Here is a 16,026-nt window from a genome sequence, read left to right as displayed (position 1 = left end):
GAAGGGAAAATATAGGTTCTTGCTGAACTAAATCTCTCTTAGGTACTCCCAAGCGCTGAGGGAACACTGATGGCAGGTGCAAGACAAAGACCCTTTGTCCACTGAAAATGCCTCATGGAATGACAATATGACCATAAGACGTGGAGTAATTCCATGCAACAGAACAAGCTGGGGGCCAACTGACTAAAGAGTAACTTTGCAGATGGGGACCTGGGAGACCTCAAATTGAGTAGGAGCATGCAATGTGTTCTTGGCAGTAAGGAACAACAGCCGCACCCTGGGCTGCATTGACAAGAACAGCTGGAAAGTCAAGAGGCATGAGTCTACTCCCGTGTTTGGCACATGTGAGATCATATTTGATTGGAGGGGGACGCAGACAAGACCATTCTAATTGTCCAGACCATCTGACTCTGTTTCAGTATCCATATCCTCCTGCATTAGCTTCACACAACTATCCCAGTTCCAGCAGTATCTCTTTCATGTCCCAGTACAGCGGCTGAGGGGATCCCCAACCTTAGCAGTTCTTCCATGAGTGCCACTGCCACATGTTCCATTGACACTGGGTACATTGGGCTGTACAGAAGGTGGGAGATGATATCTGTAATTGGACACTGCAAAAAATGTTCAGTATGTTAACTATCCTTTAAAGGAATCTAAACCAAACGAAACAAACACAAACCAAAAAAAGGAAATAGAATCGTAGAATGGTTTGGGTTGAAAGGGACCTTAAAGATCATCTAATTCCAACCCCTTGCCATGGGCAGGGACACCTCCCAGTAGATCAGGTTGCTCAAAGCTCCATCTAACCTGGCCTTGAATGCTTCCAGGGAGAGGGCATCCATGACTTCTCTGGGCAACCTCATCAACTCCTTCAGCCTGTCTTCTCAGGAGAGGTGCTCTAGCCCCTTGAACGTCTTTGTGGCCCTCCTCTGGACTTGTTCTAATAGGTCAATGTCTTTCTTCTGCAGGGGGCCCCAAAGCTGAACACAGGGCTCCAGGTGGGGTCTCATGAGGGCAGAGTAGAGGGGGGGAATCACCTCCCTCGCCCTACGGGTGAGACTTCTTTTGATGCAGCCCAGGGTATAGTTGGCTTTTGGGGCTGCAAGCACACTGTGCTGGCTCATGTTGAGCTTCTCGTCAACCGGCACCCCCAGGTCCTTCTCATCAGGGCTGCAAAGCAAATCAAAGCAAAGCAAAACAGACAAACAAACAAACAAAAGTATTACTTTGAATAGCATACTACTGAAGTACTACTTTGAATAGCATACTAATGGTAAAATTAAACAACTCTGCTAGGAAGGACACTGCCTGCGTCTTTTCAGCTCTAACTCATGATCTATTTCTGGACAATTCTGAGCACAGGTGTAATTTTCTAAGATGTTTTCCATATATTCCTATAGCCGTACGTGGACCACTCTTCCTGGGCTGACAGCTCTCCATCCATAGGTAAGTCTTGGCTTTCCAAGGGAAGAAAACTGTTCTTTGACAGTCATCCAGTAACACAAGGAAGGCTCACTACAATGAAAAAATTGTACCCCACAGGGAAGAGGGGATACAGAAACAGAACTGGGTTTTTACAGAGATTATGGTTTTTCCAGTACCTGAATCCTGAAAAGCCTTCTGCACCATGAGCCATCTTTTGCCCTGTCTTAGGGCTCCAGTCTCATTTTGTGCTGTGCCTGTGTGTGGCTCTCCTCCAGCTCACCCTGGGCACTCATATGACCATATTGTGAAGAAATGAACAGATCCCACCTACCTTGGCACCAGAGTTGTCTACCTGAAAAAGTACCACGTTTATGTGAGCAGGATGACCAAGTGAGCAGGATGATCAAGTCTGTACAGGGCTCCCTTGCTACTGCTGCTCACCAGCATGGCACCTCTCCTTGCCAGCCTGCACAGTGCAGATAGTCAAACCGATCAAGGGAGAAGCAACAGACCATGGCCATCTCACACATATGCCCTGGGGAAAAGTAGCATTGCAGCTTAACCCCTATCAAAATCAAAATATTAATTCACAAAGGCCCAAGATCTGCAGACATGCAGCAAATGCAGAACCCTATGTTTGCTTCTTTATCGTAGAATCATAGGATCATTAAGGTTGGAAGAGACCTTCAAGATCATCTGATCCAACCATCACCCTACTACTAACGTCACCCACTAAACCATGTCCCTAAGCACCAGGTCCAAAGGTAAGGATTCTCTCCAAATCCAAGTCAACCCTTCCAAGTTTTCAGATCAAGGACTACAGGGAAGGGGGTAATAACAAGAATAGGTTTGTATTTTCAGGAAGTTCAAACGAAAGGGCTTTCAAAAATATCTTCTGCAATAGAATTTATGCCTCTCTCTACTAGACAGAGGTATAAACTATCTCTGCATCTCCTGCAGACAAACAGTACTCTGTCTTTGCACAAAAGGGTTTGTAGAGGCAGTGGAAGGCTACATAGCTCTGTAGCTCCCATATGAGACCTCACACAGCAGGTCTCACCTCCATCTTTGTGGTCACCATTAAACTGCTCCTATCTCAGACACACAAGTTTTCTTCAATCTTACATTTTCTCCCCACTGCCCCATCTTGCTGAGGAGGGGCTGTGGGGTGCTTCACTGCCTCCAGGGTTAAACCCGCTGATGACGCTGATGGAGCAGCAGGTGGGAGAGCAGTCAGGTGCCAAACCTGCACTTCTTCCAGCATAGCCAGTCCCTGCCTCCCCTCCCTGCACACGCATTTTGCTTGTGACCAACAGGGCTGGAAGCAGCCTGCAGACCTGGGCCTGGGTCTAGTGCAGCCTTCTGCTCCATCTCTGCTGCTCCAGCAGCCAGAGACCTTCACAAAAGCCATCCCTTCTTCTGCGCTCCTGCAAGCTCACCGGGCAGCCCCAGCCCGGCCCTGGCACTTGTCTCCCACCCACAGCAAAGGGCTGCTGTTCCCCTGGGCCACCCAGCGCAAGCAGGATGATCTCCAGCCACAGCAGAGCCTCCTTGCAGCCGTGGGACCTCCCAGTCTCCACACAGGCCAGCACCTCCAGACCCACCAGGACAGCAACCCTGAGGCAGTGCAGAGCAGCGAGGGGACACAAAGGGGAGGAGTGGGGCAAGGCTGGCTTCAGCCCGCTTGGGCACCATGGACAGTGTGGCGCAGTGAGGGAGCTGCAGGTGGAGGTGCCTGTGCTGGTACAGTGTTTGTGACAGAAGGCGTTTGTGTCCCTGTAACAGCATCCCAGCCCGACTCTGAAAATCTTCTTCCTTTCCAAAGACAGCACACAAATTTCCCCCAAATACTTATAGAATAAAAGAAAAGACTTACACAATAAAAGAGTTAACCTTGGTTGAGGTTCATCGGGTGAGGGACTGCTTGAGCAAACAGGATAGACTTAAGTCCATGATGGGCTCTAGTGGGACCCACAAGTGCTGAGGGCAGCCGGCAGGTTGGGGTGCAGAAGCACATTCCTAGAGAGACACGTCAGGGTTATTGGGGAGGCACCCAAGGGCCCACACAATGGACAGTGGCATATGCTAACAACTAGGTTGAGGCGTATCAGGGAGTCTGAGGAGGAGATTGACTGGTGGAATTGTACTCTACCATCCTTGGGACAAAGGCATCGACCAGTCGTAACATATGATTCTAAAGATTCCCTACCCTCTCACTACTGGGCATAAGGGGTTGACTGCGGAATAAGGGGGAACGGAAGAAATTTTCTCGTCAGGGCAGCAAGCAAATCCCCTCCCTCCCTACCTCGCCTGCCCAGGTGCCCTTATACAATAGGTATGAAGACTGGGAACTTGAAGGTCACACAGATTATCAAGGGATGTCTCTAGATCAGCTAACCTGGTCCTTATGGGTGACTTCAACTTCACAGACATTAACTGGGAATACCAACTGTCCATACAAACAGGTCCAGGAAATCCCTAACACACACTGAAGATAACTTCTTGGCACAGGTGCTACGGGGAAAGGTGCCTCCTCGATTTGTTGTTTGTAAACAGAGAGGGTCTCTTGTGTAAAGTGGCGATTGGTGGCTGTCTTGGCCAAAGTGACCATGAAGTAGTTGAGTTTAAAATCTTTGGCAATAGGAGAAAAACTCCCCTCAAAACTTCATCCTTGGATATGAGGAGAACAGACGTCAGGCTATTAACCACTTCATAAGGTCCCCTGGGAACCTCTTTCTGAAGGTGTCAGGGTCCATCAGTGCTGGTTACTTTTTAAGAGCCGTCGCTTGAGAGCACAGGAGCAGGTGATTCCAAAGCGTTGGGTGTTAAACAAGCGGGGCAGAATGCTGGCTTGGCTGAGCAGGGATCTTCTTCTATAGCTTAGGCGGGAAAGGAAAGTCTATGGACACTGGAAGCAAGTTCAGGTGACAAGGGAGGACTACAGAAATGCTGTGTGCCATGGGAAGGAGAAAAGCTGTGCGGCCAAAACTCAGTTAGAGATGAAGCTGGCCAGTACTGTGGGGGGCAACAAAAAGGGCTTTTTAAAGTATGTCAACACCAAAAGGAGGACTAGAGGTAACATTGGTCTATTACTCGATGAGATGAGGCACCTCACAAATAGGGTCACAGACAAGGCAGACATTTAATGTCTTCTTTGCCTCTGTTTTCAACACCGAATACGGGCCTTGGGACACCTGGGGCCCTGTGTTGAAGGACCGTGATGGTGGGAGCAAGAAACTCCCAGCCAACCCTCAACTTGTGAGGGATTTGTTGCTCCAGCTGGATGCACAAAAGTCTATGGGGCCTGAGGGGATTCATCCCAGGGTGCTCTGGTACAGCTGGCCGATGTCATTGCAACCCCTCTCACAATGTGTCCAAAGGAAAGCAACAAAGATGGTGAAGGGTCTAGAGGGGAAGACATGCGAGGAGCAGCTGAGCTCATTTGGTTTTGTCTACAGCTTCCTCACAAGGCGTAGTGGAGGGGCAGGCGCTCATCTCTTCTCTCTGGTGACAGTGACAGGGCCTGAGGGAGCGGCGTGGAGCTGTCAGGGCAGGTTCAGGTTGGGTGTTAGGGAAAGATTCTTCATGGAGAGGGTGGGCAGGCACTGGAACAGGCTCCCCAGGGGAAGTGGTCACGGCACCAAGCCTGCCAGAGTTCAAGAAGGATTTGGACAATACTCACACACATATGGTTTGATTTTTGGGTGGTCCTGTGTGGAGTCAAGAGTTGCGTTTGATGATCGTCGTGGAGCCCTTTCAACCTGGGATATGCTACAGTTCCTTGATTCTAAGTGGAACATGTGCAGCAGCACAAGCTCATCGTGAGCACCAGATTCATGTTTAGTTGTTTTGACAGGGTTGTGCACAGGGCATAAGAAAAGGCATAAAAGAAGGACCCATGTGCTCTTGCTGAGGACTCAGACTCGCCATCAGCTGCCCGCACACCAGCAGTCCACCCATCAACGGGGAGGCCCCTGATGCCAACTGCCAGGGAAGATGAGATTTGACCTGGTGCAGTTCAAGCACGGTAGGGGCATTTGGTGGAAACCCTTACTGGAGGGATATTTCCAACTTTTTTTTTTTTTTAAATCCCTTCACGTTTTTACTTGATTTATGTTTCAATCAGTGATTGCTTGATTAGACTCAGAATCTGGAAGAAACCCTGGGCACCCCTCTACTGGTGCATCACAGTGCCCAAGGGCAGGGGGAAGGTCCAGCCCCAGGTGGGGCTTTGGAATGCTCCAGCAGTCCCAAGACTCCGGGGAAAGAAATCATGGGCCTCCCCAGAGCTTGGCAGATGATGGAGGTCTCTGAACCAGTGTCTCTCATGTCCTGTCTTCATCCCAAACTGTGCTCTTTTTGCACGGTGCTCACTAAAGCCCGTGTAATAACCATTTCCTACACCGTCTCTTTCAAATACCCAGTGCCCAAAGGGCTGGCACCACTTGTTCTTCATGTCTCCCAGTCTCACTGGGAGATCATACAATCCTAAGATCACAGAATGGTTTCAGTTGGAAGGAACCTTACAGATTACCCAGTTCCAACTCCCTCGTCATGGACAGGGACACCTCCCGCTAGATCAGGTTGCTCACAGCCCTGGCCTTGAACACTTGAACACCTGTTTGCGGGGTGGAGGGCACGAACCACTTCTCTGGACAACCCGCTCCAGGGCCTCGTCACCCTCAGTGTAAGAACTTCTTCCTAAGAGCTAATCCAAACCTACCCTTTTAACTGAAATCCATTGCTCCTTTTCCTGTCACTACACTCCCTGAGACTCCCTTTCCAGCTTCCTTGTGGCCCCCCCATTAGGTACTAGAAGGCTGCTGTAGGGTCTCCCCAGACCCTTCTCTTTTCCAGGCTCAACAGCCCCAGCTCTCTCAGTCTGTCTTTATCAGAGAGATGCTCCAGCCCTATGATCATCCTCGTGGCCCTCCTCTGGACTTGCTCCAACAGGTCCATGTTGTTAAGCCCCTGCACGTTCTGCTTTCAGGTGATTCTTCATGACGTGCAGTTATGGCTATAAAAACCTCAGAGACAAACCACGCAAGTTTTATTTCCAGAAAAACAATCACAAGAATTCCAAAATTTTGAGGGCTGAGGGTCGTGCGTGTCTTCCCCCCCACTCTCCCCCCGCTCCCCTCTCTTCTTCCCGTCTTGTAAAACATCACAACAAAACCAAGCATCTTCGGGAACTTTGAAGAAAACTGGGAAATTTTCCCATCCATTTCCCATCCATGTTAAACCAAAACTTGGATTCACTGGAGCAAATCCTGACATTTTGCTCAGTCGTCCAGCTGCTCCAGCTCATCCATGTCATCTGGGTCAAGCCTCTTGATCTCGGTCTCTGAAGAAAGAAAATACATGTCAGTGCCTGCCAAGTACGGCTGCCCAGGAGTTGGCAAAGGCAAAGCACTGCTGCTCTGGGGCTGCTGGCAGCGGCAAACCCTGGGAGCAATGCCCAGGGCTCTCGGCTCTGCCTTCCACAGATGAGGTAAAACAAGCTGTGAGCTCTTCAGCACGTGTCCAGAGGTGGCAGGTTAGAAACCTGCCCGGCTGTTTGCATCAAACCCAGCACAGACACACGTGGGCCCCAGAGCAACAGCGACTACACTACCACACTACCACAGGCCTGCTCCTGCCTGTGCCTTTCGCAGCAGGACACGCTGGATTAGAGCTGACACACATTCCAGCCATCTCAGGCCACCTCTGGGATACCGCTTCCTGGCTGAGGGCACGTGCTAACCTCGCTCTGGGCTGAAAAGCTACCCAAACTGCTCAGCATGGCATTTCCACTCTGTGGAGTTCAAGCGATAATCAGACTTTGAGAGAGCACAACAGACACAAACCTGACCGACACATGATAAGGGACGTAGCGATGGGAACCCAAACTGGTCAGTCACACTGACTGACAGAGCTCAGAACGTTTATTCCAGAGAGGTTATCCGACCAAGGACCTCGGCAACCGCGAAACATGGCAAAAGGGGAAAACCAGAAACAAAACACGCGGAGACACAGACCTGACAAAACAAATGAGACAATGACAAGAAACGAACCTCACCACTCACACTAACTGGTGGGCTATCGAGAAACTACAGGTGCCGCTTCCCAGAACAACCTGCACTTTATAACTCGTAACGCTGTGAGCCAGGGGGACCTGGACTGGAAGGGCTGTGGGAACTGGCAGGGCTGTACAAACTCGTGAAGGGGCGTGCGGCAGGAAAGGGAGATGGGAGGAGCAAAGAGGGGGTAAGCAGGAAAGGGTATAGAAGCGGCCAGTTGCACGTGAAATGGGCCAGTCGGTGTGCTTATTTGGTTTGGCCCCGAGACTGATCGCCACGGTCTGTCTTGTAGTCTTACACCTGCTTAAATCTTTTCCCACTTCTGTCTCTCTGTGCTCTCACACTCAGTCCCCGGTGTGCGTGTGTGTGTGTGTGCACTTAAATCTTTTCCCACTTCTGTCTCTCTGTGCTCTCACACTCAAGCCCCGGTGTGCGTGTGTGTGTGTGTGTGTGTGCACGTGCATGCATACAGCAAGGAGGACAGCTGCTGGCGAGACCTGCGTGTGAATGAAAAGTGGTGCCAACTCCTGCAGTCAGACAGGGACAAGGCTGCCGCTGGCCTCTGCTGCCACCTACTGCAGCCAGTGCAGGGGTCTCACTGCACATACTGGAGCAAGCGTGGTTCTTCAACTCCCGGCCACTGGGCCAGGGATGGCGTGCATCCAAAAAATCATCTGCTGGGGGGGAACCGGCGTGACTGTGAGTGTGTGTGCGTGTACATGAACTCCAAGTGACAGCTGCTGGGGCAGAGGGGAGCATCGGTACCTTCTACAGACTGTGCGGGCATGGCGTGTGTGTGTGTATTCAGCTGCAAACTTCAGCCTGGGCCAGCTAGTGACTGTGGGGTCCCTCAGGTCCAGGCCAGGGCACCAGGTGCATGTGTGGGGTCCGTGTGAGTATCAGGCTGGACCAGCCAGCGAGCAGGGGAGCTGTCAGAGGGCAGGGGTCTGGTCAGGGACACTAGGGGAGCAGAGGGGCTCTGATGGTGCTTGCGGACCCACAAACACGTGTGTGCCTTTGGACCCTGGAAGTGCATGTGTGTGCTTGCACTAGTGACCATCCCTCTCTGCCAGCCGACGAGGAGAAGGGGATTTGTGTGCGCTTCTGTGTCTGTGTGTCTGTGTCTGCATCTTTGCGTGTGTCTGTGCGTGTTTGTCTCAGGGACACGCGTTCAGTGACACTGCTGACTGAGCCTGCAGAGGGTAAAGTGGCAGATGCATCCCTCAGCCTGGCCAGAGACCCCAGGTGCCCGGGCACCAGGCGGGGCTCCAGCAGCCCGCAAGGACCGTACTGGTCTGTACTGGCCTGTGCTGTGCTTCAGCAGCCAGGCATGGGGGTCCCGGGCCAGAGCGGCTGCAAGAGGGGGCCACACTCCTGACATCCCTTAACGCTTCCCAGTGCACTTCTCATCCACGTGTCCCTTAGCTCTTTGCAGCACCACAGAGCTGGCACAAGGATACTCACGGAAATGCTCCTCTATACTGTGCACGAGGTACGTGCTCTGCCTTTCCACCATGTTGAAGGCAATGCCCTTCTTCCCAAAGCGGCCCGTTCGCCCAATGCGGTGCAGGTAGGTCTCAAAATCCAGCTCTTTTTGCTGATTAACAGGGAGGCTGAAGTTCACCACTATGGTGACCTGTGCCACATCAATCCCTGAAAGACAGAGAGGTTTCTCGCAACCAGGCTCCTACAGCTCTGAAAGCAATCCCCTGCCCCCAGATCGGGGCCAGTCCATTGCCTGAGCACTTGCAGCATAAAGCAGTCAGCCCTGGCTCTGCAGCGCACACAGCAATGACGTGTCAAGGCAACCAAAGACCTAGAGGCCACGGAGCACGGTTCGTGTCACCAGAAACGAAGCAGCATCGTGTGTCCCCTGCCAGCTGATGGGCCATGGGGCAAAGCAAGGGGATTCCCACGCTGCAGACGCTGCGAGGGTGTTGCTTTTCAGGATACGGTACCTCTAGCACAGACGTTCGTGGTGATGAGGACCTTCTCCTTCCCATCGCGGAACCTCTGAATCACATTGGCCCTCTGCACTATGGTCAACTCTGCCGTCAGCATGGTGACCTTGTGCCCGTCCTTGCTCATCTCCACCAACAGCCAGTCCGCACTCCTGCGAGTCTACATGTGTGGGAGAGGCAGGAGGAGCTTTTGCAGCAGCTCTGCTGCTGCTCCTCTCAGTCGCTGCCAATTCTTCACTGGTATGCTTCCCCTAAATCCCCTGCTCCTTTCAGTTGAGACCCTGCTGCTTTTTAACAGGCAGAGCCTCAAAAGAAGACCAAAGGGACGCAGACGAGCAGGAAGCCCTTGTCAGGACACAAAGCGCAAACGGCAAGGAAACACAGTATGTTTTCTACGCAACGCTCCCTGTGGAAGCCAGGCAAACGCGATCCCAACCGTCACGAGAGAGGCTGTTAAAACACCTCTTTTAAAGGCTGCACTCGCTGCAAGTCAGAGTGCCCGCGCTTTCACGCTCAGCTCCAGCCAATCTAACGGCAGGCTGTGCCAGAAGGGCCGTCCTTTAAATGCTGTCCACGTGCTTCCCATCCCTCCCTTCCACCTGCTCCCTCCTTTTGATGGTCTCGGCACAAGTACTGAGGCCACGCTGTAAGACGGATCGTTTACATACCACTGACTGCAAGGACACCACCACTCTCCCCCGGCAAGCTAGCTGCTTTACCTGGCAGAATATCATAGCCTGGCCAACGGTGATGCTGCCGTAGATGTTGCACAGGGCCTCGTACTTCTCCTCTCTGTTCCTGCACACAAAGTAGTACTGCCTGATGTTGCTCAGGGTGAGCTCTTCCTGACGGAGCTTTATTATGATGGGGTTGGAGACAATTTGCATTGCAAAATTCCACACCGTTTCCTTGAAGGTTGCGGAGAAAAGCAGCATTTGGCAGCCCCTAGGTAAAGCCCTAGAGCAGAAGAAGGACTTGTTAGCCCTGAGGCATGCTGCAAGGACCCCTGGATCAACAGGCTCTGGAAACAAGGGGATTCCTCCCTCCGGAGAGGGCCATTCCTCAGGAGAGGGCCATTCCTCACGCACCACAGCACAGCGCAGCACTCCAACACGAGTCAGCTCTATGGAAGAGGCCTGTCGAAATAAGCTATTCTGCATTTGCAGTATTATTATTCCAAAAGGCTAGCTACAAACGGAGGAAAAAACACCCAGTTAACGCTTGGCCTCCTTCTTTGGACCTGCAGACACCGCTCACACACAGCACTTGCACGTGCCAAGGACAGTTCCCCGTATCCCCTGATTCTCTAGCTACGTTTCAAGCCCTGTCATTCACTCTGTAAAGACCTTCATGGCCCGCAGAGTTTTTTAGCCACAATTCAAAGCCATCCATCACCTATGAAAGCGGACGGACAAAGACTTTGAAAAACCTTACATTTCAATAATGGATAAAGCGAGTCTTTTGTGAATGTGCTTTTATCCAGGCCAGCTTTGGTTGTATTCAAAGGAACACCAAATAAAACACGGCTGCTAAAGAGCCATCTCCATCTGAGCTTCAGAGACATTAAGCCCCGTTACGGAGCAAGAACCTGAAGAGTTCCAGCCTGAGGTTTGACTTGCAGTGGCTTGTAACAGGATCTGAGTTACCAACTTCCTGTTTCCTCGGACTGCTGACAATACTTTGAATGCATCCAGTTTGAAAGAACAGCAGCAGAAAGCCTTTGAAACTGGTAAACCCACTCCCTACATCATGCCAAAGAGAGCCCAAGGAAGAACCTTTAGCATGCCTTTAGCAGAGCTCAGCTGTATGGGACACTCCTCTAAGGAGAACTTTTTCCACCTGCATTTCAGCCAGAAGGGATAAACCCAGACCATCTAAAAACAGTTTTCCTTTAAAAAGGAGTAGCTAGCTGCTAGCCACAAGGTGCTTTTCTCCAGCACCGCAAACATATCCAGCTCAGCTGAGCACACGGAGGAGCTGGGAAGGGCTGGGTGTGACACTCATCTCTCTCACTGCCTCTGTCACCAGGGAACTGCAGCTCCCGTCAGCCTGGGCAGTGGGACGCTGAGGGTCCACCACTGACCCTGCCTGGCAGAGCAGCCTGCTGCCCAGAAGTCCTCATTAACCTGCACCACGCCCTGAAGAAAGGCTATTTCAAGCTATTTCGTTTGTGCCGCCTTCAACGCAACGCACCGTATCACAGAATATCCTGAGTTCAAAACGACCCACCAGGATCATCGAGTCCAACTCCTAGCTCCACACAGGTCCACCCAAACACCAGACCACGTTCCTGAGAGCGTTGTGTACTACTTCCTTAGGATAGCTTCTAGTCCTGCACCCAAGTCATTTATGAAAGCATTAAAGAGCACTCGGAAACATGAAAGAGAACTGGAATCCCAAACCCAGTGATGTATCAGCTCAAAGGAAGTTAAAGTGACCTGAAAATCTTCCTATTCATCTAACGGCTACAGTTTTGAAGAAAGCCACATCCCAGGACTAAGCAGACCAGAGCCTGCCCACGTGCAAGAAAGAGCTCATTCTCACATCAGCAAAAGCCTTCTGCATCAAAGGGATGCTCTTTCCCTGTTTATTCGGCTGGTTTGGTGGCTCATTTGCTCAAAGCTGAGCAAACACGAAAAAGCGGGTAAGGAGGATTTACTTGTCTACGTTCTGATCAGGAGCAAAGCACGGACTGGCCAAGGACATCCAAGGGATGCTGTAGTCAGAGACAATTCCTTTGGCTCCCTGGTTTCGTAGCTTCTTGCATACAAAGTGGTTTTCTTTCTCTCTCTCTCTCTCCCTCTGTCTCTGTCTTTTCCTGTCTCTCTTGCTCTCTTTCCTTCTCTACCCAATGTATCTAAGGGCATCTAGAAACACGGCATTTGACTATGTCTGCTTGTGTCAGGACACAAGCCAACACTGGTATTCACCTCTGAATGCGAATGCTTTGGTACGAGAAGCCCTGATGGTCGATCATTACGTCCGCTTCATCCAGCACAAACAGGCTGATTCTCTTCACATTCACCACTCTCCGTTTGAAACACCAGTCCAGCATCGTCCCAGGAGTCCCGATGACAATCTGCTCCTCCAGCACGGCGCCTGGCAGAACTGCAGGAGGAGAAATCGTATCAGAATACCTCCGTACAAGGAGCAGTACGTTCCTCGGCCACACGCGCCTGGCTGGGAATGAGCAGGGTACTTTCCAGTGAGATACGGACTCAAACTCTGCTATGTTCTGGCTGCTTGAGCATGGTTCCCACCCTGTTGCTTCAGCTTCTGACTGCCTAGCGATGCCTTTGAGGGGGTCATCGCAAAGCGGACCTCGGGAGCTTAAAACTGCAGGTAGCCATCAAGCAGGGCTGACGCTTCCCTGCGGCCTTGTGGGGTGGAAACCAGCAAAAGGGGTGCCCCACCTCTGAAAGGAGACGGTGCTCACGAGAATGACTCCTTAGAAGGCACGGGAATTCACACACTGTTTCATGTGCCTTCAGAGCTCCGCACAGCTCCTGGGAGTTCACAGCTCTCACAGCATCCCGCTAGTTCCTTACAGGACTGTTACACCGCCCGCAACTCTGCTCAGCACGGCTGGACTCACCTCTGTTTCCCTGGACAGCGTACGTAACCCTGATGTCGGCACAAAACTGCCCCATCTTCTCGATCACATGTCCAATCTGCAGGGCCAGCTCGTAGGTTGGAGCCAAGCAGAGGCACTTAGAGAGGTAAGAGAGCTGTCAGACAAGAGCCACATCTTTTAAAAGTAGACAGCGCCCCTGGCATGCCATGCCCCGTGCAAATGAGAAGGCGTTTCAAAGGAACGGAACGCTCAGCATGCTAAAATCTCACCGCTAAACTCTTTCAAATCTGCAGAGGGATCAGCAACGGCAGTCACATTTGCAGGTTTGGAAGATGGGAATACAGCTGAAGGCAGCTAGGCAGAAAGGACTCGAGGTAACTACCAGGAGAGGTCCTTTCTCTACGGTGAGGGTGACAGAGCACTAGAACGGGCTGCCCAGAGAGGGTGTGGAGTCTCCTTCTTTGGAGACTTCAAAACCCGCCTGGATGCCGTCCTGCGCAGTGTGCTCTAGGTGACCCTGCTCAGCAGGAGGGTTCGGACTAGATGATCTTCAGAGGGCCCTGCCAACCTCGCCCATTCTGGGATCCCGTGATTTTTGCTAGGGAAATTTGTTTCCTGAGGCACAGTGCCGCTTGTTTCTGTGTCCAGCTTTCAACTGAGAGTTTAAATTACACAGAATGCTTGAGATTCGAGACTTTTAAGTGCAGTAACCAGCTTGCGTAGGTGATTCTGAACCCAGAGAGGGGACTTGCCTTCACGGGAGCTTTTACGACACCAGAAACTAGCGCAAGTCACAGGAAACAGCTGGAGTCTCCGCACGCGCTTGTCAAAGTTGGCTGGATGCTCCTCAAAATATAAATTCAGGCTATCTACGGCCTGGCTAAATCCACTGCTACCAAGAAAAAGTACCTTCCTTTAGCTGGCAGATCCATCCACTCCTGAGCTTTCTCTCCGACCTGCCTGCCGCAGGGACGCTACCTGGCTGTTTACCATCCCACTACAGCGGCCACAGCCGACAGAAAACCGTAGAGACGGGGACAAAACCAGAGCTCTGTCCACAGACAGCAGCTTGAGGGTGCAGGCAAACCCCTGCCGTATGGGCTTTCCCCTTCCTACATTACCTGCGGGTACCTCTCAGCACCATTAACTCTGCTCAACATCGCCAACACAAAAGCTGCCGTTTTCCCTGTCCCTGACTGGCTCTGTGCAATCAGATTTTGGGGCCTGCAAGGCAAAGGCTGCTTAGTTGGGCGCAAAGGTTTGGCACCCCTGCACCGGCACCCCGACGCCGCGATGCCTCAAGGGAGCCAAGACGGTGGTAGCGCTTCGCTCAGCCGTGCGGCCTTGGTACTCACGGATGTGCCAGCATCATCGGCAGAGCCGTCTCCTGGATTTTGGACGGCCTGTTGAAGCCCATGGTGTAAACCCCCTGCAAGAGCTCCTGCTTCCTGTCCAAAAGCATCAAAAGGCACCATTTCACAGAGAACGGGGAACGGCGCCCACAGGCAACTCCAACGCCCGCCTGCGTCGGGGGCTGCCGCCTACTCACAGGCGCAGCTCTTCAAAGGTTTTCACGGAGTAGAGAGGCGAGTTGGGGTCCTGCTGCAGGATCTCCACGTGATGGCTGGACTCCACGAGGGACGTGTGGATCAGCTTGTTCAGCAAGGAGCTTTCTGCCAAGTCCACTGGAAAAGGGGTGAGCTCGTGACAACCCCAGGTGGTTAGGAAAAGCCTCCCCTCGGGCCCCCCTTCCCACAAACACGGGCTCCTCCAGCCAGACGCCCCCCTACCGACCCCGGCACCCCGACACCGGCGGCTCTTCGCCTAACTCCCGCGTACTCGCCACAACCCACCTCAGTCCCGAGGAACCCGGCCGGAGTTCACGGCAGCCCGGCACCCCGTCTCCCTCACCTGCTGCCGAGGCTCCGGGAGGCGCCGCTCACCCAGCCCGGCCCCGGGGGCGCTGGCCCTGCGGCCTGCGCACAGGCCCCGGGGGACAAGGACCAGCGCTGCCTCGCGGGGCCGGCGGGACCCACCTCTCTCTTCCTCCTCGCTCTCCTCGTCCTCGCTCGCGCAGGCGGGCTCTGCCACGGGAGAAGGAACACGGATGCTCACCTCCACCCCGCAGCTCCGCTCGGGCTGGCCCCGGCGCCCGGGGCCCGGGGCCCGGGGCCCGGCCCCGCGAGGGGGCCAGGGCCGAACCTCACCCCGCTGCCGACACGGACGCAGCTCCCGGCGCGGGCCCGCGGACCGCTGCCGGCGGCCAGGCGAGCCGCACGGCCCGCGGCGCCGAGGGCGGAGGTGGCCCCGGCCGGGGGACCGCGGGCGGGGGGGGCTGCCCGGGGACGGGCTGCCCGGGGACGGGCTGCCCGACACGAGGCTGCCCGGGCCCCGCGCCCGCTCCCGCCGCCGGCCCCCGCCGGCCCCCGCCGAGGCCATCGCGCCCCCGCCGCCGCAGCCCGCGAACCTTCCCGAGGCGCCGCCGAGGGCCGGCTCCCCCCGGGCGCCGAGCCGCCGCCGGCGGGGGCCGCTCTCCCCCGGCGGCCGGCAGGGCGCAAGGCGGCTGCCGGCAGGCCCCGGCCGCGGGGGGCGCGGAGGCGCTCGGGGAACGGCGGCACCGGCACCGACGCGCGGGCGGGGCCGGGCCGGGCCGGGCCCGGGGAGCCGCGCGGGGGGCGGGAGGGGCAGGGCCGCCGCACGCGGCCGCCCGAGCCGGTGGACGGGGCGGGGGGCGGCGGGGAGCCCTCCTAGCCCGCGGCGGAGCGGCTGGCGACCCGCTGAGCCGCTCAGACGCACGCGAGTGCGTGGGGCCGGCTGGGACCCACCCGAGGGTCCTGAGGGCGCTGGCGGAGGTGCTCGCCGAGCCGCTTTCCGTCACTGACCCGCAGTCCTGGCTATCCGGGAGCAGGCTGCACTGACCCGCAGTCCTGGCTATCCGGGAGCAGGCTGCACTGACCCGCAGTCCTGGCTGTCCGTTTCCCCCAGCATCGTCCTGGAGACGTTCGCT

General features: G+C 54.2%; 1 protein-coding gene across 2 annotated transcripts; it reads right to left on the bottom strand.

The window, feature by feature from the left end:
- Window positions 1-6,462: 6,462 nt before the first annotated feature.
- On the bottom strand, window positions 6,463-15,463 carry LOC308184370 (ATP-dependent RNA helicase DDX25-like). Of its 2 annotated transcripts, none has more exons than XM_080571427.1 (11): window positions 15,227-15,463; window positions 15,056-15,103; window positions 14,569-14,704; window positions 14,375-14,467; window positions 14,141-14,243; window positions 13,041-13,173; window positions 12,376-12,553; window positions 10,165-10,402; window positions 9,443-9,605; window positions 8,949-9,137; window positions 6,463-6,769 (listed from the first exon to the last, which is right to left on the bottom strand). In XM_080571427.1, the coding sequence occupies exons 1-11, from the start codon at window positions 15,456-15,458 to the stop codon at window positions 6,708-6,710; spliced, it is 1,575 nt and encodes a 524-aa protein (XP_080427553.1). In that variant the 5' UTR covers window positions 15,459-15,463; the 3' UTR covers window positions 6,463-6,707. The 2 variants fall into 2 exon arrangements, with proteins under 2 accessions (XP_080427553.1, XP_080427554.1); XM_080571428.1 differs by having other exon boundaries at window positions 6,464-6,769; window positions 13,041-13,155.
- Window positions 15,464-16,026: the final 563 nt, after the last annotated feature.

The sequence above is a fragment of the Anser brachyrhynchus genome, assembly GCF_964034855.1.
Source record: "Anser brachyrhynchus genome assembly, chromosome: 31".
Classification (NCBI taxonomy): Eukaryota; Metazoa; Chordata; class Aves; order Anseriformes; family Anatidae; genus Anser; species Anser brachyrhynchus.
This window is presented reverse-complemented; position numbering and strand designations above follow the sequence as displayed.

What these genes read in the sequence shown, in the direction of transcription:
- LOC308184370 (XM_080571427.1), bottom strand. Translation starts at nt 15,458, where the DNA reads ATGGCCTCGGCGGGGGCCGGCGGGGGCCGGCGGCGGGAGCGGGCGCGG. An exon ending in GAGCGAGGAGGAAGAGAGAG is followed by an intron (nt 14,705 to 15,055) that starts GTGGGTCCCGCC and finishes CCCCTTTTCCAG; the next exon opens with TGGACTTGGCAGAAAGCTCC. An exon ending in ACCTTTGAAGAGCTGCGCCT is followed by an intron (nt 14,468 to 14,568) that starts GTGAGTAGGCGG and finishes GCTTTTGGACAG; the next exon opens with GAAGCAGGAGCTCTTGCAGG.